This window comes from Triticum dicoccoides, chromosome 5A (genome assembly GCF_002162155.2).
Source record: "Triticum dicoccoides isolate Atlit2015 ecotype Zavitan chromosome 5A, WEW_v2.0, whole genome shotgun sequence".
NCBI classification, from domain to species: Eukaryota; Viridiplantae; Streptophyta; class Magnoliopsida; order Poales; family Poaceae; genus Triticum; species Triticum dicoccoides.
The window spans coordinates 615028191-615048702 of record NC_041388.1 but is presented as its reverse complement, the minus strand read 5'-3'; the positions used below and the strand labels follow the sequence as shown (position 1 = coordinate 615048702).

At 48.4% G+C, this 20512-nt stretch overlaps 1 protein-coding gene across 1 annotated transcript in view; it reads right to left on the bottom strand.

Annotated features, from left to right (window-relative positions):
* Positions 1-19249, bottom strand: part of LOC119303418 — a 20766-nt gene extending 1517 nt beyond the window's left edge. Inside the window, exons 1-4 of the mRNA XM_037580540.1 lie at positions 18658-19249; positions 18524-18549; positions 18250-18354; positions 18102-18143 (exon numbers count right to left, since the gene is read on the bottom strand). Coding sequence (XP_037436437.1) covers positions 18102-18143; positions 18250-18327 — 120 coding nt within the window. The 5' untranslated portion in view covers positions 18328-18354; positions 18524-18549; positions 18658-19249. The remainder of the gene's footprint in view (positions 1-18101; positions 18144-18249; positions 18355-18523; positions 18550-18657) is intronic.
* Positions 19250-20512: the final 1263 nt, after the last annotated feature.

Below are 20512 nucleotides of genomic sequence, written 5' to 3'. Positions count from 1 at the left end.
AGCCCATCCCCTTCCTAATAAAGGATACGATGGTCATTTCTGAAAATACATCACCTGTGACGAGACCTCGGCCGAGCCAGCGGTATGACTGGGCCAGCCCAACAGGCCGCCACTTGCTATTTGAATGTGCAACTAAAAATCTTGAGAAAAAAGATAAGAACCAGGAATGTGCAACTAAAATTACAGGAGCTTACCAGTCGACTGCACCACTGCTAGTGATCTATAAAGCACGAAATATTCTATTACTTATTCTCTGTAGATCTTAAGGTCATCGCTGCTCTTTTTCGCGTCAACCACGTCGATGCAATTTATTATTCAAAAGGTTCAGGGTTCTCTGAAGCTACAATACCGAGAATACAATCAGGAGGCTGAAGCGCCAAGACCTGACACATCCTACGTGCAATATGGTATTTTTTAGATATTATTGAATACAAGGTTATGGAAAAAAAAATGGGGCCATTCCAATGATGTTCGAATTATGAAAAAGTTTTTCGAAAATGGGGCCATTCCAGTTACAAACGCCGCCTCCCCGCCGGCCGTCCACGCACCCGACCCCTGCTTCCCCCACCACCGACTGCTTCTCCTTCACCCTGTCGCCGCTCTCTTCTCTCTCCCTTTCGGCGACGATGTCGTCCAATGGCGCGGGCAGCGGTGGTCCGGTGGGCAGCGCCTGGGCGTCGAGCCTGGGCACGCCTGAGACGGAGGAGCTCATCCATTTCGGCCTCACGGTGCCGCCGGTCTGCCCTCTCCGAAAGGAGTTCAAAATCACCGCTGACGGGTACCCGACGAGAGGCCCTGGTTTTTGGGACGGCAAGAACTATGGGGCCATCATGGGCGAGCTCCGGCAGGCGGCTACGGGATCTTCGACGGTGTACATATATAAAATTTACCCAACTTTTGCCAGCTAGTGAGCATGCCCATTGGATCACTCCATGCAAAAATTGAACGAATTTGAAGACCGAACGCACGTTGTGTCACGTCCGACCACTATTTTAGGGGTTTTTTGCCAAGAAAACCATAGAAAATGCATACGGTGTAAAAAAATCATTGAAACTTGGCACCGATGCTTGCCATGGTGATTGTAGCGTGTGGAAAAACTTTGAGCCTGTTTGGTGGATGTGAGAAAAGAAGTTGTACCAAACGAACCCTTCCGTCCTAACCAAAATCCCTTCGTTCTACAGCAAGCCCTGTTGAAGAATTCATCCGATTAACCAGTTAACTTGCCGATTAATCCCTACTCATAGGTTCACCGAGTAGCCGATAAACCGAAAAATCGTCCGATAAATTAATTAAATGGCCGATTAACTTGCCGATTAATCCCCTACTCGCTAGCCAACCGAGCAGCTACCAGTTAACGATTTCTTCAACAATGACAGCAAGTATCGGTGTACATTCATAAATTTTACCCAACTTCTGCCAGCTAGTGGGCATACCCATTGGATCACTCCACGCAAAAATGGAACAAATTTGGAGATCGAACGCACGTTGCGTCATGTCCGACCACTATTTAGGATTTTTTTCCGCCGGGAAAAAGCAAGAAAATGCATACAGTGTCAAAATTCATTGAAATATGTTCTCGGGTTTGAAAAAAAAACTTCACGGATTTTGTAAAATGGTTCTCGGGTCTGAAATATGTTCATTGATTTTGACCAATAAGTTTATGGATTTTGAAAAAGTTCATCAATCTTGAAAAAATATTCCCGGATTTGAAAAAGATAGTGGATTTTGAACAAAAAAAATCAGATTTGGAAAAAGTTCATCAATTTCTAAGAAAAAATCACGGGTTTGAGAAAAGTTCACATATTCTAAAAAATTAGGAATTAAAAAAAAGGTTCACTAAAATAGTTCCAAAAAACTGAAAAAAATTCATGTATTTGAAAAAAAAGTTCACTAGATGGTTAGCAAAAAAAACTGAATAAAAGTTCACGGATTTGAAAAAAAATCGTGCAAGTTAAAAAAAGTTCATGCTTTTAATAAAAAAATAGAAAATGGTAAAATAAGAAAATAAAAAATAAAGCAAAAAAGTAAAAACTAAAGAAGAAACAAAATATATAATCAGAGCCTTTGTTTTAGTGTTACATAGTTGACGCACACAAAAAAGGAGGAAAAAACAGTTTTTAGGCACCTAACGTGTGGTGGCCTAGTTGGTTGTTGTGCTAAGACGTGAACAGTGAGGTTGAAGTTTCGAATGCTGATAGCGCCAGTATCTCTGAGAGAGGAACACGACCACGAGCAAGCAGGTGCGCCCGTCGGGGCTCAAACTCAGACCGGAGACGAGATAAGAACTCATGAACCCTCTGAAACTCCAGATCAGACCAAGTAGTCTGACAGCAACGGCAGGTTCCACAAACGACTGTCCGAAGAGAGTCAAACTGGCGCCAGATGGCAGAGCACTGTGAGTAGAAGTCATCAACAGAGGAATCACCTTGCTGGAGGGCGTGCTCCTAACGCACCACAGAGAGGTAGAGAGCATCACCAGAGGGCTGATAGCGCTGACAGAGGTAAGACCACATCGCTGCAACGGTGCCAAGTCCCATGAACTCTGAAGCAAACTGAGGGAGGACACTCGCAGTAAGAACAGCAGCAACACGAGCATCATCATTGCACCACTGAGTGTAAGCAGACAGGTCATCCCGGTACACAGAAAGAGCATCTAAATAAGCGGATACCTGCTGATCATAAGCATCAACCCTAGCATCATCTAGGGCCTTGGCAGCATCCCGGTCAGCCTGAGAAGCATCAGCAGCAAGGACTGGCGGCACGGGTGGAATTGGGGCCACGGGCGCAACAGGACATGGCGGACAAGGGACCTTGCCAGACAGAACACCCCACAGAAGAAGTCCACGCATATGGATGCACATGAAGCCCACAAACTCAGCATAGTTGGTGCCATCGAAGATCACCGAGCAGCAAGGAACAGCCACATAGCCCGAAGATGACATACTGAGATATCCCTCTTTTTTTTGGTCAACGGAACCAGAACTGGATCGGGATCAGTGGACTCACGCGCCCCCGATTTTGGATCGAGGGGAAGCCTGCGCGCAGAAGGCAAGCTCGCTCGAGGGGAAGTCTAGCGGGATCCCCCGAGCGGGAGCAGCCCAAGCGGAGCTCCCGAGCGGACGCAGCCAAGCCGGAGCGGGAGCAGCCCCAAGCAAAGCGGCAACCAAGGCGGAGATCGGCCTGGGACGGCGGCGCATGGACGAGACTAGGAGACGAACCCGGCGTGGCGGATGGAGAGAAGGGAGAGGAGGTAGGCCATGAGCGACCACGCGCGCGCTCGGTGCAGCGGCTTGAAGAAGAGGAGGCAGACTGGGAGCGAAGCAGGGCCGGGGAGCGAGAAGGAAACGGCCGGAGACGGACAGCGACGGTCGGAGACTAGGTACGAGGCGCACGGAGTTGCATCGTGCGGGAGGAAGGGGCTAACCTAGCATCTGATACCATGTTGGATAATCAGCAACTGTATTCTCAGGAAGGCCAAAGGCCAATACATATACAGGTGTGTGGTAAAGTGCAAGAGACCCTTTATACAATGGGGATAAACCGAAAAGGGCTATACACATCTAACAAGAAGTACGAACCTCAACCAGCGGCAACCATCGAGCAGAGGAGGCCCATCGGAACAGAGCATGGGGCTGCCGCATCTTGGCCACCATGCTGAACGAAATGGATAATTGACTGTAATGTCTATGATGAAACATTCAGAAAATTCTCACAACTTCCATCAATTTGGACACAACATTCAGAAATCTTTGCAAACCTTTTAGATTCTCACAACTTCCAAAAAATTCCTTGCAAATTACAGAAAAATTTCAAAATAAAAAAGGCAGACACATGAACAAAAGGGAGACAGATCTTGGACCAGCAGATTGGAGGAGGCCATGGCCTGTGTCGGGGGGTTGTCACGGCAGATGTCCTGGAGAAAGGACTTAGTCGTGGAGCCATCGCGACGGGTTAGCTTGAAGGGGTTAAAGAGGACACAAGGACGCAAGGGGAGTTTATACTAGTTCGGCCCCTTCAATGAAGGTAAAAGCCTACGTCTAGTTGTGATGGAATTGATGGGTGTTTCAATGACTAGGGAGCAAACAAGCTTCGCCTATGTCTCGAGTTGTCGTCTCCCTCTTGAACCGTCGCCGGGTCGCCCCCTTATATACATGGGTGACGCCTATCGGTTCAGAGAGTCCCAACACCGGTTCATACTCGTATCCGGGTTGGTCTCTCCTTGTTCCTAACTTATAGTACAAGTATATGTACAAACGCCGGTATACAGCTACGGGTTTTAAACCGACTACGGGCCCTAGGCCTTTACCCGCCTCTTTGGGCTTTAACACCTTTGAACTACTGATGAAGTTAATCCGGCCCAGGTAGGCCGGTTTACGCCCAGTAGTAATATCCCCAACATTAGGCCCCAAATTGATTTGAACAGGTTCATGTCAATCCTTAGCAAAAAATCTTCGTCTTCAACATCTTCTTGTAGTTGTTGAACCGATGTGATGTCATCTTCTCTGTTTGCTGTAAACCAGCGTGACGTCATCTGTCATAAAGAAAAACATCCATGATATCTTCTTGTTTAATAGATTCGCAATGACCGAGGTGACAGCTCCACTTCCAAAATCTGCGGTCCCTTGATTCACGCGCCTGACACATGTCCTTTGCCTTATAAATAGGTCCGAAGGGTCATTTCCTTTCTCCCCTTCGTGCCCTTCCTCTTCGTCTTCTTCGCGTCGCCAGTCTCAGAGCTCCACCGCCGCCGTCGTGTTCTGCATCATCTTTGGCCGCTGCATCAACCTGAACGCACCAGAAAACCGCGGAGACCTTCCGCGTCTTCCTCAGCTCTGGTAGGTCTTCTGCTCTTCTCAACATAGATCTGATCTAGGGCTTCGTGTTCTTGCGGTGTTCATCATCTGTTCATACTCATGTACTAGCTCCTGGATGCACATGTGAACCCTTGCTTTGTGTAGCGGTAACTTTTAGTATCCGCCGTTAGTTTCCTGCCCAAAACCGTAGATCTCACATATACTTCTGCCCATTAATTCAATACTATTCTGCTTTGATCTTCGACTATTTTTCTTATTTTCTGAACTTGCTTCAGATCCAACGCCGTAACAAGACCTTGTGAAACCTGTTTCTGCATACTTAACCATCCGCAATCTCAATCGCTTCAATGTTTAGATTAGGCGGTTTAACCTGATACAAAATTTTCCAAACCGGTATATGCCATTAGTCCCCTTGTTGAACCGCCATATGTTGTTGCTTCATAAAACTCCGGTTTAGATAGATCTACTTCTGGTTTAACGTTGCACATATCAATGTACCTTGTAGATTTCATCATGGCCAAGCAAGTGTATGAGTGCAACTGGGTCCCTTCTCGCGTCACAGAGGATCAACTGGACGATTTAGTCCTGATTGGCGCCTTGGGCAGCAAAGACACCATCCATTGGAGGGCTCCTGGCAAAGAATGCCCCCCACACCTCGAGAAGGAGAGGTTGTTGTCTTCGTAGACCACTTAGCCCGGGGTTTTAAACCGCCCGGTTCTAAATTTTACCGGGATATTCTAGCTGATTTCCAACTCCATCCGCAAGACACTGGCCCCAACTCTGTTACAAATATGTGCCACTTCCAAGTGCTCTGTGAGGTGTTCTTACAAGAGGAGCCCACAGTGGAATTATTCAGAGATCTTTTCCATCTAAACCGCCGTACTGAGTTTACTGATGGCTCTAATACGGAGTTGGGTGGCATGGCGATTCAAAAAAGGAAAGAGGTCACATACCCTCACGCCAAGCTGCACAGTCACCCCAAGGAGTGGAATCGGACATGGTTCTACTGCAAAGACACCTCCCCTGCTGGTGAGAATCCCTTGCCTGGTTTTCGTCCGGAGCGGCTCAGCAATACCCATCCTTTTCCTCAACGATTGACTGCCCAGGAGAGAAGCAAACATGCTCCCCAGCTGTCAAAGCTCAGAGCCTTTATGGCCAACGGTTTAACAGGGGTTGAGCTTGCTCGTTGTTGGATATCATGGAGCATACTGCCCCTTAGTCAGCGCTCCGGTTTGATGTGCGAATATACTGATAGTGTGGATGACCCACTGCGACATTCAAGACTCCAGCTGTTCGGTGAAGAAATCACGGAGGCCGTGCGTAAGATACTGAATGAACCGGAGCACATCTGCGCTAGAACCGGCCTGCTTCCCTTCTGCGCCACCAACAAACCGCCAGCTGTAAGACTTTGATTTTTCTCTTTGCTGAATCTGTTATCGATATGTCTGGCCATTGTTTCTAATATCAGTGTCTGCATAATCAGGGTGATGATCCGTTTTGGAGCAAAAAGCTGCCGCAGGAGAAACCAGAGAAAACAGATAAACCGGAAAGAGCAACCCGGCAAAAAACTAAAGCTGTGAAGAAGACTGCCCACCGGAAAAGAACCACTGCATCTTCTAATCCGGCCCCTGATGACGAGGTGGATAATCCGAACTTTGAGGTAGAGCTTGACTCACTTGGTTTATTTTTCATGCATCTTATTGATGATGATATTTGTCAGGATGATGCTGAAGCCAGCCATGCGGATGTTGCAGAGGTAATTATTCTCTCTTTCGATTCAGAAACTTTGCCTTCACAAAAAATCCGTCAGGCAAACCGGAAAGTTAAATTTTCTCATCCTCTTGCTTATTTGGATCCTAAACTTCTTATGAAGACTCAACAACACGAAGCTCGCCGCACCACCCGGCACAGCAGCCAGGTAGTTACCTCTGCCGGTTTACCGAACAGTCCGGTTCAGAAACGTCATTCCGAGGTCTCTAATTCGCTTGTCAGTACTTGTCCTAAAGCGGGCTGCTTTCGTCAACCTCTTAATCCGTCTGACTCCGATTATCAGGCTATTTCCCACTCATCTTCTGGCGAGTCGTCGGCTACTCAGCTCCCACCGCTCAAAACGGTGCTTGGGTAAGCTATATTTATTGTGATGTTTGCAGTATATTGCCTTAGAACATATGCTGTATTTAATTTTGTTATTCTTCTCAAGGCCAAACCTAGGCCGAGCAAGAAGGCCCGCCTGGATAAAGCGGCCGAAGAAGATGTCATTCTTGAACCAGGCACAACACCCAATCTTGAAGCGGCTATTCCTGAGGATATTCCCAATGATCCACCGCAGCCAGATGATGATCTTACTGCTGAGGAAAGACCTACTGATACCTCAGGTCCTATCCATCAGCTCACAGGTTCCCTCCGGGTTGAAAGCTCCACCGGTCTCGCGAAACCTACTGACAAGCCAACAGCTCCAGTGCAAACCGGCGGTACCAATGATGATGAAGTTGTCATTACTGGCACTGGCCATACTGAGCCAAGCAACCCTGTCGCTTTATCCAAACATTCTGCCAAGGAGGAATTAGCTGTTTTTGGCAAAGGCAAGTGGAATGCTGATCTGACGGCTTACGCTGCTCTGAACGCCTGAGATATCCATTCCGGCTATCTGAACCGGCTGTATACCAACCGTGACTATGAAGTCGGTCTGGTTAATATGATGAAGGATAAATATGAGGTAACTTCCATATGCTCCTTCTTGCTTGTATGCTTTCATTCTTGTTGACTCTCCTAGCCCCTAAGGGCCGATTTGAAATATTCTTTCAAACCGGGACTTAATAATATGAATCTTGATGCTTTGAAATTTGCTGATGTAGTCCCCAAGGGCCGGTTCAACTTAGCGTAGTTAAACCGGTACTTTAAGTAAATGAAACTACCGCATCAGAATACATATGATCAAATAGCCATTAGCCCCCAAGTGCCAAGTTGAATACTTGTATTGAGCTTGGGACTTTGTAAACAATTGAAAGATGAAGATCGAATATGCATTAGCCCCCAAGTGCCAAGTTGAATACTTGTATTGAGCTTGGGACTTTGTAAACCATTGAAAGATGAAGATCGAATATGCATTAGCCCCCAAGTGTTAAGCACATAACTTGTTATGTGGTTGGCACTTGAATCCTTCTACCGATTTGTTGAAACATATATCTGTCTGCCTGCAGGCGGAGCTGAAGGCGAAAGAAAACTAAGTCGTCGATCTTCAAGAAAACTTGAAAACCCAACAAGCTGAAACCTCCAAAGCAAAAGAGGAATTGGCCAGTGCCTTAAGCGCCATGGAACAACTTAAGGAGAACTTCAAGAAGAAACGGGCGGATTGGGCCACTGAAAAGTCCGCTTTGACCAAACGAGCAGAGGATGCCGAGGCTGCATTAAAACCAGTGACAGATGAACTGACCAGCATAAAGCGACACGTTCATGCCATGACCACTGCTATCTTTGGTAAGCCATCTTGCCTTCTGAATTGGTTCTGCCTTCTTTACAGGGTCGCCGGTTTATTAACCCTTTATGGTATTTCAGGGACACGCATTGGTCACTTGGGGTCAGATGTGCGGAGGAAACTGAAAGCCGCCTATACCTTAGTTGAACAATTGTACACTGGTGCCCAGCGGATCATCTGCACCGCATCTCATAACAAACCGGCGCCCAATTTGATTCAAGATACTCTGATGAAACTGTCAGTGCTTCCTGCCCGGGTTGTAGAGCTGAAGAAATCTGCTGCTCGAACCGGTGCAATCAATGCTTTAATCCGGGCAAAAGCCTGGGTGCCGGATTTTGATCCTATTGAAGCAGCTCAGGGTTATCCCAGCTTGAAGGAAGACGGGTCAGAATTTGGTGAAGCGGATTTGCGAGCCATAAACCGAGAGGTACGTCTGCTAGCTTGTCAACTGGCTGAGGAGGCAGATTTGTCTCATTATCAAGCCAAATATGACAGCCAGAACAAGCGAATAGTTGCACCAATCCATGAATGGGAAAACCTGATCCCTCCAATCCGTAAGCATACTTACGCTCCCGATATTGATCCTTCTTCGCTAATCCATGGCGAAGCTATTTTTCAAGCATTAATGGGAATCGACTGGACAACTGTGGATTTCCAGCCACTGGGTAGAGAAACGGAAGCTGAAGCGGCGCAGGATGACCCACAACCATCAGGCCAGGCTGGTGGCCAATCTTAAACCGAAAGCCGGTTTTAAAACTGTCTCTCCTTTGTGAAAAACAATTATGTTATTATGGGCACCATGTTGCCTTGTAATAGGCTAGCTGATACCTTTGACGTTGATATGCCTTTGTGCATAACGTGTTCTTCCTGTGGTAATGAACTTTCCAAAATACTTTCTGAAATAAGAAATTCGTTAAGTGCCACCGCGGTTGTACCGTCAGGCGGAATATGATGTCTGTACGTATAAAGTCAAAACATCCAAAACAAAAATTTTAAGTATATATGATCAAAAAAATTTGCGATACATAATACCTGCCACCGTTGAGTGTGAAGTTGGCTTGGCCAACCTTGAAGCGGAGTTTTGTAAACCCACACTGTTGGAGGAAATAACGACTCCTGTATATATGTATAATCAAATATGAAATATATCATACCTGTGATATTGAATCACATCATTGGTTTTACCAACTTTTTGTAATAAGGGTGATAACCCAAAATTTGAGTACTGATAATTCCTTCCATATTGTGCCGGTTTATAATAAAACCATGCCGGGTTGTGATAAACACCGTGTTACTCCGTAAGAGGATGTTAACAACAAGGATCAAACCGGGCAAATAGTCTCCGGATTGACGTGAACTGTGTTCCGTCAATTGATTGGTTAAAAAACTTTGCTGGTTTAAAGAACACAATAAAAAGCAAAAAAACCCCTTCAAAGAAAAGTATGAAGCAAAAGCAACGACAAAAAAGTTTGCCAAAAAAGATTTATTTAAGGTGATCAAATGGCGTAACCATGGTCAAACACGACCAAGCTCCTGTTAGGTGTAACTATGGTTCTAGTTAGCCAGGTCCCCAAGTGATTCTTGTGGCATTTATGCCGACCAAATGGCGTGGTCATGGTTCGGGTTCGACCAAGCCCCCAAGTGATTCTGTGACCTTAGGCCGATCAAGAGGCGTGACTGGTTTAGACATGACCAAGTCCCCAAGTGATCTGGTGGCTTTCGCCTATCAAGAGGCATGGTATTGGTTCGGACACGACCAATCCTCCAAGTGATATAACACGATGCTTTTAGCAAAGCGAACTCAAGGGGTAAACCGGAGGCTGCTTTAGAGCAACTCCGTGTAACCTCACATGATGTAAAAGAACAGATACCCCGCTTTAGCTGAGGTTCCGGTTTATTATCATAATATATACATTGTCATAATATGTACATAAGTATGGCCAATGGCTCAGGTATAGTAAGGCCGAAGATGAGCTATATTCCATGGCCTGCTAGTCTCCTCCTCTGATGTACGTGAGTCCTTATGCTCTCGAATATCAATCAGATAGTACGACCCGTTGTGCAGATTCTTGCTGACCACGAAAGGCCCCTCCCAAGGTGGGGATAGCTTATGCATACCAGTCTGATCTTGGATGAGCCGAAGCACCAAATCTCCTTCCTGAAAGGCTCTGGTTCTGACTCGGCGACTATGATAACGACGAAGATCCTGCTGGTAAATCGTCGATCAGGCGGCTGCGATGTCACGCTCTTCATCCAACCGGTCCAAGGCATCTTGCCGTGCTGTCTCGTTGTCCGCTTCAATATAAGCCGTGACACGAGGTGAATCATGACGGATATCACTGGGGAGAACCGCCTCCGCTCCATAAACCATGAAGAACGGTGTGTATCCTGTTGATCTTTTGGGGTGTTGTATTGATGCTCCATAACACAGATGGTAATTCTTCTACCCAACAACCCGGCGTTCTCTGCAAAGGAACCATGAGCCGGGGCTTGATGCCTCTCAAGATCTCTTGATTAGCTCTTTCTGCTTGACCATTGGACTGTGGATGTGCCACCGATAAAACGCCGAGCCGGATGTGCTCCCGTTCGCAGAACTCCTTCATAGCACCTTTGGACAAATTGGTACCGTTATCTGTGATAATACTGTGCGGAAATCCAAACCGGAAAATCACCTTTTTGATGAACTGAACCGCCGTGGCCGCATCACATTTTCTAACAGGTTCTGCCTCCACCCACTTTGTAAACTTGTCCACCGCCACCAGGAGGTGGGTCTTCTTATCTTTGGACCTTTTGAAAGGCCCAACCATATCCAGCCCCCAAGTCGCAAACGGCCAAGTAATTGGAATCATCCTCAATTCTTGAGCCGGTACATGAGCACGTCTTGAAAACCTTTGGCAACCATCACATCGTCTGACCAGATCCTTCGCATCAGCATGAGCAGTTAACCAATAGAAACCATGGCGAAACGCTTTAGCCACCAGAGACTTTGAACCGGCGTGGTGACCACAATCTCCTTCGTGGATCTCACGCAAAATTTCACGGCCTTCTTCAGGAGACACGCAACGTTGAAAAGCTCCTGACATACTACAATGATGCAACTCACCGTTGATGATAGCCATGGACTTGGATCGCCGGATTATCTGCCGGGCCAGAATGTCATCTTCTGGCAACTCGCCCCGGTTCTTGTACGCCAGGTAAGGAAGCGTCCAATCCGGAATAACATGAAGAACTGCCACCAATTGAGCCTCCGGATCAGGAATAGCCAAATCCTCTTCACCAGGAATCTTGACCGACGGATTGTGCAGCACATCCAGAAAAACATTGGGCGGGACCGGTTTGTGCTCTGAGCCCAGCCGGCTTAAAGCATCCGCCGCTTCATTTTTCCGCCGGTCCACGTGGTCCACCTGATAGCCTCGGAAATAACCTGCAACAATATCCACCTCCCGACGATATGCTGCCATGAGTGGGTCCTTAGAATCCCAAGTGCCAGACACTTGCTGAGCCACAAGGTCCGAGTCACCGAAGCACTTAACTCGACTTAGATTCATCTCTTTAGCCATCCGGAGACCATGGAGCAGGGCTTCATACTCAGCTGCATTGTTAGTACAAGGGAACATTAAACGGAGAACATAACAAAACTTATCACCTTGTGGGGAAGTTAATACGACTCCAGCCCCCGAGCCTTCCAACTGCCTGGATCCGTCAAAATGGATGGTCCAATACGTATGATCCGGCTATTCTTCAGGTGCTTGCATTTCCGTCCAATCATTGATGAAATCAACAAGTGTTTGAGACTTAACCGCTGTTCGGGGCACATACTTCAAACCGTACGGTCCCAGCTCTATAGCCCACTTTGCAATCCGGCCAGTTGCTTCCCGGTTCTGGATGATATCCCCCAAAGGAGCAGAACTAACCACTGTAATTGGGTGCCCTTGGAAGTATTGCTTAAGCTTCCGGCTTGCCATAAAAACTCCGTACACCAGCTTCTGCCAATGCGGATACCTTTGCTTGGACTCAATGAGTACCTCGCTGATATAATAGACCGGACGTTGAACCGTATGCTCCTTACCTGTCTCCTTTTGCTCCACCACAATAGCCACGCTGACCGCACGAGCATTAGCAGCAACATATAGCAGTAATGGCTCCTTGTCAATGGGAGCGGCGAGCACAGGCGGATTGGCCAATTGCCGCTTTAAGTCCTCAAATGCTTCATCCGCAGCAGAACTCCAGATGAACTGATCCGTCTTCTTTAACATCTGATATAAAGGGATCGCCTTCTCCCCAAGGCGGCTGATAAACCGGCTTAACGCGGCAATCTAGCCTGCCAGGCGTTGAACATCATTGATACACTTCGGTTTAGCCAGGGAGGTGATGGCTGTGATCTTCTCCGGATTAGCCTCAATTCCCCTGTTGGACACCAGAAAACCCAATAACTTGCCCGCCGGTACACCAAAGACACACTTGTCCGGATTGAGCATCATCTTGTACGTCCTTAGGTTATCAAAGGTTTCCTTCAAATTGTCAATCAGAGTTTCCTTCTCCCTAGATTTAACTACGATATCATCCACATAAGCACGTACATTACGGCCAATCTGCTTGTGAAGACAATTTTGTACACACCGTTGATAAGTTGCCTGGGCACTTTTGAGCCCAAAAGGCATAGACACATAGCAGAAGGCTCCAAAGGGAGTTATGAATGCCGTCTTCTCCTGGTCCTTAACTGTCATCTTGATCTGATGATAGCCAGAATATGTGTCCAAAAAACTTAAACGCTCACAACCCGCCGTAGCATCAATGATTTGATCAATACGGGGGAGGGCAAAAGGATCTGCTGGACAAGCCTTATTAAGATCTGTGTAATCTACACACATGCGCCAGGTGCCGTTTTTCTTAAGGACCAGCACCGGATTGGTAAGCCACTCAGGGTGAAAAACTTTAATAATAAAGCCAGCTGCTAAGAGCCTGGTTACCTCTTCTCCAATTGCCTTGCGTCTTTCTTCGTTAAACCAGCGGAGAAACTGTTTCACCGGTTTATATTTAGGATCCACATTAAGTGTGTGCTCAGCGAGTTGCCTCAGTACACCTGGCATGTCAGAGGGTTTCCATGCAAAAATGTCCTGATTCTCACGGATGAACTCGATGAGCGCGCTTTCCTATTTTGGATCCAAGTTGGCACTGATGTTGAACTGCTTGGACGAATCAGCAGGTACGAAGTCAACCAACTTAGTTTCTGCTGCCGATTTGAACTTCAGGGCCGGATCGTGCTCCGTAGTTGGCTTCTTCAACGGAGTCATGTCCGCCGGATCAACATTGTCTTTATAGTATTTCAACTCCTCGGTGGCACAAACCGACTCTGCATAAGCCGCATCTCCTTCCTCGCATTCCAAAGCGATTTTGCGGCTTCCGTGAACCGTTATTGTCCCCTTGTGACCCGGCATCTTGAGCTGCAAATACACATAACAGGGCCGAGCCATAAACTTGGCGTATGCCGGACGCCCAAACAGGGCATGATATGGACTTTGGATTTTCACCACTTCAAACGTTAATGTCTCCGACCTGGAATCATGATCATCCCCAAAGGCCACTTCAAGAGCTATCTTACCAACGGGATATGCTGATCTGCCAGGCACTACACCGTGGAATACTGTATTGGACGGTTTGAGATTCTTATCTGTTAGTCCCATACGACGGAAGGTCTCATAGTATAGGATGTTAATGCTGCTCCCTCCATCCATGAGCACCTTGGTGAACTTGTAACCTCCCACCTGAGGCGCCACCACCAGAGCCAACTGACCCGGATCATCGACCTGGAGTGGGTGATCCTCTCTGCTCCATATGATTGGTTGTTCAGACCAACGTAGATAACGGGGTGTGGCCGGTTCAACAGAGTTGACTGCCCGCCTCTGAACCTTCCGGTCTCGCTTGTCCAAGCTAGTGATAAAGACATGGTACTGCCCACTACTCAACTGCTTTGGTTTGCTTTGGTAACCTGACTGTTGCTGCTGTTGGTTGTAACCACCCTGGTTGTTCTGACTATTTTGACCATTATGCCCGCCCGGATTACCATTAAATCCTGAACCAGAACTTCCTCCACCGTAACCCGGCCCGGATCCTGAGCCGCCGCCAGATCCGTGATCATACCGGAAATTATTAGAATTCTTGAACTCCTGCATAATAAAACAATCCTTCCAAAGGTGGTTTGCTGGCTCCTCCTTCGTCCCATGTTTTGGACAGGGCTGGTTTAGAAAATAGTTCAGGCGGTTTGGGTTGGGGTTGGGCGCTCCACTACGATTTTTGGCCTGCCCTTGCGCCGCTGGCCATTGTCCTGTACGTTGGTATTAGCCACAAAATCCATGTTGCCATCCACTTTACGGTTGCCTCGTCCGCCATTGCCTACCCAGTGATGCTGCTGACCTTTGGAGCTGCTGTTCTTCTTCCCCTTCCCTGTCTTGTCATCATCAAACTCGGGATCCTTGGTACTATCAGAATCAGCATATTTTACCAAAGCGGCCATGAGGGTTCCCATGTCGGTGCAATGACGCTTCATCCGTCCCAATTTCAACTTCAGGGGCCCAAACAGGCAGTTGCCTTCTAGGGTTAATACTGCGGTGTCAGCGTTGATGCGGTCTCAGGAGTGCAACACTTGTGAAACCCGGCGCACCCAATGAGTCGTTGACTCTCCTTCCTCCTGGACGCATGCAGCTAAGTCCACTATCGATATAGGTTGTTTACAGGTATCCTTGAAATTGTTGATAAACCGGGCTCGTAATTGGGCCCACGAGCTGATAGAATTAGCGGGCAAGCTTTTTAGCCAAGTACGGGCCATTCCTTCAAGCATCATGGTGAAGTATTTCGCACACGCCGTGTCATCCACATCAAGCATCTCCATGTCCATCTCATAGCTCTCTACCCATGTCTCTAGTGGTTGATCCGCCGTATAATTTGGTACCTTGCGTGGGCCTTTGAAATCCTTGGGCAGGCGCACATTGCGTAAAGCGGGGACGAGGCAAGCCACCCCCAAAGAACTAGAAGTAACACCAGGTTCGATCGAAATGGTTGGACGAACCGGCGTGAGCTGCCGAGCCTGATGTTGTGCGGCTAACTCGGCCTCCCTGCGCGCTCGGGCCCGGTTCACCACTTCCTGAGCGTCATCAGCACCACCCGTCGGGTTGTTACCACGAGGTGCTCCACGTCGTTCATTACTCGACACTGCTAGTTCATCCATATGTCTGCTATAACTCCGGCTTGGACGGGGGGTCGAGTGGATCCGGTCGCGGCTGTACGAGTACGCTTCCTGTTGGGCCAAAGCTGTCCTCAGAAGTTCCTTGACCCGTCGTGTCTCTACTGCCTGTGGCGAGTCACCTTCAACTGGAATGGCCTCCAGCCGTGCAGCAGCGGCAACAAGGTTGTCCATTGGGTTGGAATAATGACCCGGAGGTGTTAAAGCATCCCGAGGTACAACGGTGTTTTGACGAGGCGGGTCCACCTGGCGGGGCTGAACCGGCGCACCGGTCCCAGGGGTTTCTGCCTGGTTCCCCTCTAGCGGATTGTTGGCTCTTGGTCCTGGAGTGTTGAAAAGGTCCCTGGCCTTGAAAACCGGAGGTAAGCGGGATCGGTGCTTCCTCCTCATGACTTCATGCGACGCGCTCTGGTCCAACATAAGCCTGTAGGCCTGTGCATCTAAAGCGGCCCGCTCTGCGGCCATCCTGGTGTCCTCAGCCGCCAGATCCGTTTTGGCCGGGGTGATTTGTTCCTTTACCTTTGCAATCTCCATGTTGTGAGCGTCCTGATCTGGTGGATTAACTTCTGCCATAAGCACAGCCAACGCATCAAACAGTTCTGATAGAACCTGAGCCGGCGGGCGCACAGGGCCTCCTGCCCCGGCAGCCGTTGCCGCTGCTGAATCGGAGATCGCTGCCGCGGCTATCGAAGAGTGAAGCGCTGCTTGTGTTCCGGTCATAAATATTCCAACCCGGTTAGGGAGATCAGAGGGGTCCGAAATACTATCACCATCGGAACAACTCTCAATCCGGCCATCTTGTAGCTGATAAAGAGATTCGGTTTCTCCGGTCGAAGAGTCGTCACCGGAACAAACGGTAGTTGCCCCGCGAAGCTCCGATACATCCTCATAACGCCCTCCATGGATCATTCCCATGAAGGCACGCTTCATGGCCGGTTTAACCTGGGCGGATCGCGCACGCTGTGCCGTCTCGACGAGGTTGGCGCAGATGTCCGACTCAGGGCCCGGTTCACTGATCTTGCCAATGAAACGTGAATGCTACCAAAGGGGACCCGGTACCCGTACTCAATTGAGTCGGCCTCGGGGCCCCAGCCTGCGTCGTCGATGTAGAGTTTGGCGCGACGACTTTTAGTCATCCTGCCTACAGCGTAGCCCTTGAGTCCTTCAAAGCGGCCCTCCAAGAACCGGAAACCATCGTGCGATAGCCCCACGGTGGGCGCCAACTGTTGGGGGGTTGTCACGACAGATGTCCTAGAGAAAAGACTTAGTCGTGGAGCCATCGCGACGGGTTAGCTTGAAGGGGTTAAAGCGGACACAAGGACGCAAGGGGAGTTTATACTAGTTCGGCCCCTTCAATGAAGGTAAAAGCCTACGTCTAGTTGTGATGGAATTGATGGGTGTTTCGATGACTAGGGAGCAAACAAGCTTCGCCTATGTCTCGAGTTGTCGTCTCCCTCTTGAACCGCCGCCGGGTCGCCCCCTTATATACACGGGTGACACCTGTCGGTTCAGAGAGTCCCAACACCGGTTCATACTCGTATCCGGGTTGGTCTCTCCTTATTCCTAACTTATAGTACAAGTATATGTACAAACGCCGGTATACGGCTACAGGTTTTAAACCGACTACGGGCCCTAGGCCTTTACCTGCCTATTTGGGCTTTAACACCTTTGAACTACTGATGAAGTTAATCCGGCCCAGGTAGGCCGGTTTACGCCCAGTAGTAATATCCCCAACAGCCTGCGTCCTTCAGATCTTCACACTACTACAGAGCAAGACTATTAACACCCCTCATCACACAAGGTTAGCTGGTAAGTGTGTGTGATAATTGCCAAAACATGATCGTGTGCGATGAGATACGCTCGAGCCGCTGGAGTGTGAGGTGACTTGCATCACATATGGTTACACGGAATGAACCATTTGTGATGTGAATTGTCACATCCATCAAGCTTGCACAAGAAATAAGGATGTTAGCGGATGCATGTCCGCTGACCTGCTTATTCCTTGGAGCTGAACTTTGAGCCTATTTGCTTGAAGTTATATTGCGTGAGTTACATTGAGTCAGTTAAAAAAAGTATCATAATATAAGAAATAGGACTGAGAGGCATATGAATTCTCTCAGCAGCTTATCAAGAACTTTATATATCCCTAACAAAAAATTAGTGGATATCACCAAGAAGAAGCACAGTGTCTAACTGAACCATTCAGCCTCTTATTATTTTGAGCAAATAGGCTCACAAAAAGTAAGTGCAGTCATGGATGTCACTTGCCATCTATCAGCCTGCTTAAGTGAGTTCAGTTGTAGAGTGTTCCTTGCGGTTCAAAGAAGGCATGCAAACATCAAATGAGCCTAGTTTCCCAAACCAACTTCTATGTGACAACTAATTTCAGATAACCTTTCTAACATTTGGAGAAGGGACATATAGCTCACGAGCACACCACGGATTCTTGTTCATTCAAATAAACGGCTTTTGCTGACTTCCTCTATTATAGTGTGATAGATAGATCATGTGCTAAGTGTTTTGAAAAGAGAAGTTACTTTGCCGTTGAAAGAATAAAAAATGAAGCACAAAACTTTCTCGCCGAGTCCGATGTGGTGAACTCCTTCCATAGATCCTACGGACAAAGATGAACACAAAGCTCTGTCGGTCCAGGAAACAGGCAGAGATCAATGTGAGTAATCCAAACCAAACCAACAGCTCAGGCAACGGTGAGCACTCACCTTGAGCTTGTCGAGCTTGCCCTTGTTCAGAACCTTGAATACGGCGAACCCAGTGGGCGTCTCAAACAGCACCAACATCTCCACCTAAACCGCAACTCAACCCACCTGGATCGCAAGGACAGCCACACAACCAAATCAAAACAAAGACAAAAAAATTCACAAAACAAAGTAGGGTACCAATGGCTGGGACGTTCCTTGTTCGTCCAGGTACACGGTACACCTCGGTCAAACTTACGAAACACGAGAGGAGTAAGCCACTGCCCAGCAAACTTACCTCGAGGGAGAGAGTAGAACAACTCCCTGCAAAGGTAAAAAAGATAAAACAAGAACAAAGTCAGTCATGAACAGAGCGTCAAGGAATCCATAGACCAGCATGGAAGAGACTTTCACACAAAAGAAATAACTCACCCACGTACATTTGCTTCCCACAATCGCTGCAAATTGAAGGAACACAAACAACAGAGGAAAATATGGGGAGAGGAGGAGAATGAGTAAGCCGAGCAAGCACCAGTGGCGAGGTTTGTAGGAGTCGGGATGAGAGAGGAGATGAAAGCCCCACTGTTCTTCCCCTGCTGCTCCTTGCGCCCCACGCCGGCCTCTTCTCCATCCCGCAATGTGTGCGGATCCTAGAGCTCGGGCCTCGTTGCTCCCCCACCGGTGGCCTCCCGGCCATCGCCTGCTCCTCCATCCCAGCGGGAAGACCCCGCCTCCTGTCGGCTTGTTGACGCCGTGCTCCCCGTCGGCTTCCTGCATGCAGGCTCACCAACGGGCGTCCCCTGGCTCGCGGTGGCGGCGGACCCTGACCTCTTGCGCGGCACCCCGGCAGTGGTATGACGCCGCAGACGAAGGCTTCCAAGTGGAGTGGAGGAGGGAGGTGTGCCGGGCGCGGCGGGGACGATTTTTATCTCCCGCTGGATGACCCGGTCAATATGCACGCGGAAGAAAACAAGCCCAACTACCATTGTGTGGGACCATCAGCCAACAAGGCCCACCCGTCATATTTCGCGGGGCGGGTTCATACGCGTCAGTCCATCCTCTATCTTCCTCTAGCCAATCGCAGATGAGACACAGCCAGCGGGTTCATACGCGTCAGTCCATCCTCTATCTCCCTCTAGCCAATCGCAGATGAGACACAGCCAACAGATCCTCATCACACGAAAGTAAACAACCCAAGCGACGGATTTGTGGGACCAGGATTCATTGCGGACCACCAGTCATTGTGTGTAAAGGTAGCGGTAGGTGTGCAAGCGTCAGGCCATATGCTCGGACTGCTCCCCCCAATAGTTGAAAATGCACCCACGACGCGCGGCGTGCGCGGAGAGGCTCGTCTGCGCACCCGATAAGCGCTCGCCCAGCCAATCACGTGAGAGGCCGAGCCCATAGGTCATGGTCCGCTATGAACTCACCGCACGGTCAAAACAATTCCAGCGAAGATCAAACGTCTACCAACGAAAGAAAGAGCAGTTTCACCAAGATCCAACGGCAAAATCAAAGCAAATCGAGGGACAACAGTGGAGACGAGTTGTCCAGCCTTCGCCTTGTACAATGGGAGGTGCTTAGGGAAGATGCTTAGAGAAATAAACCAGATTTTTTTAAGCACCGGTGTTTATTTGTATAGGATAGACGCTTAACTAAGCATCTCTCCTGTAGAAATAGGCACCGGTGCTTCAGAAAATCTCGGTTTATTTTTCTAAGCACCCCTCTAAGCATCTCTCATTGTACAAGGCCTTATAGGTTAGAATGGACTGTCACTATGAATCTTCACCTGTTCCGGGCAGAGTAGGTCCATAGTGACAGTCCACATTCCCCACAATGAGAGCAATGATGGCTGCCGGCTCTTTTTGTTAATCCAGCTAAATTATTTTTGACTTTTTCGTCTGTGTGAAAGCACTTTTTTTCACATCCTTGAAATGCACCCAATTTAGCATGGAAAATCCTATATGATGTCTTTGCGACATGGGAGGGGGGGACGAGGGAGGGACAGGCCCTACCACCGGGAGCATAAGTTGAAATGTTGACACTGAAAACCCTCGTAGGCCTTTTGCAGACGAGGGAGGGACAGGCCCTACCACCGGGAGGAGGGGGGGGGGGCGAAATTATCTCGATGGCATGCCTGATCCAAGCATTTAAATCCTAGGAAAATCATATGATGCCTGTAATTATCCATCATTTTGTTGAGATACTCGACTGCTATCTGGGCAGTGTAAGTGCTTCCCTATGATTTCTCTTATGGATTAGCATTATTTCTAGAATGTACTACTAT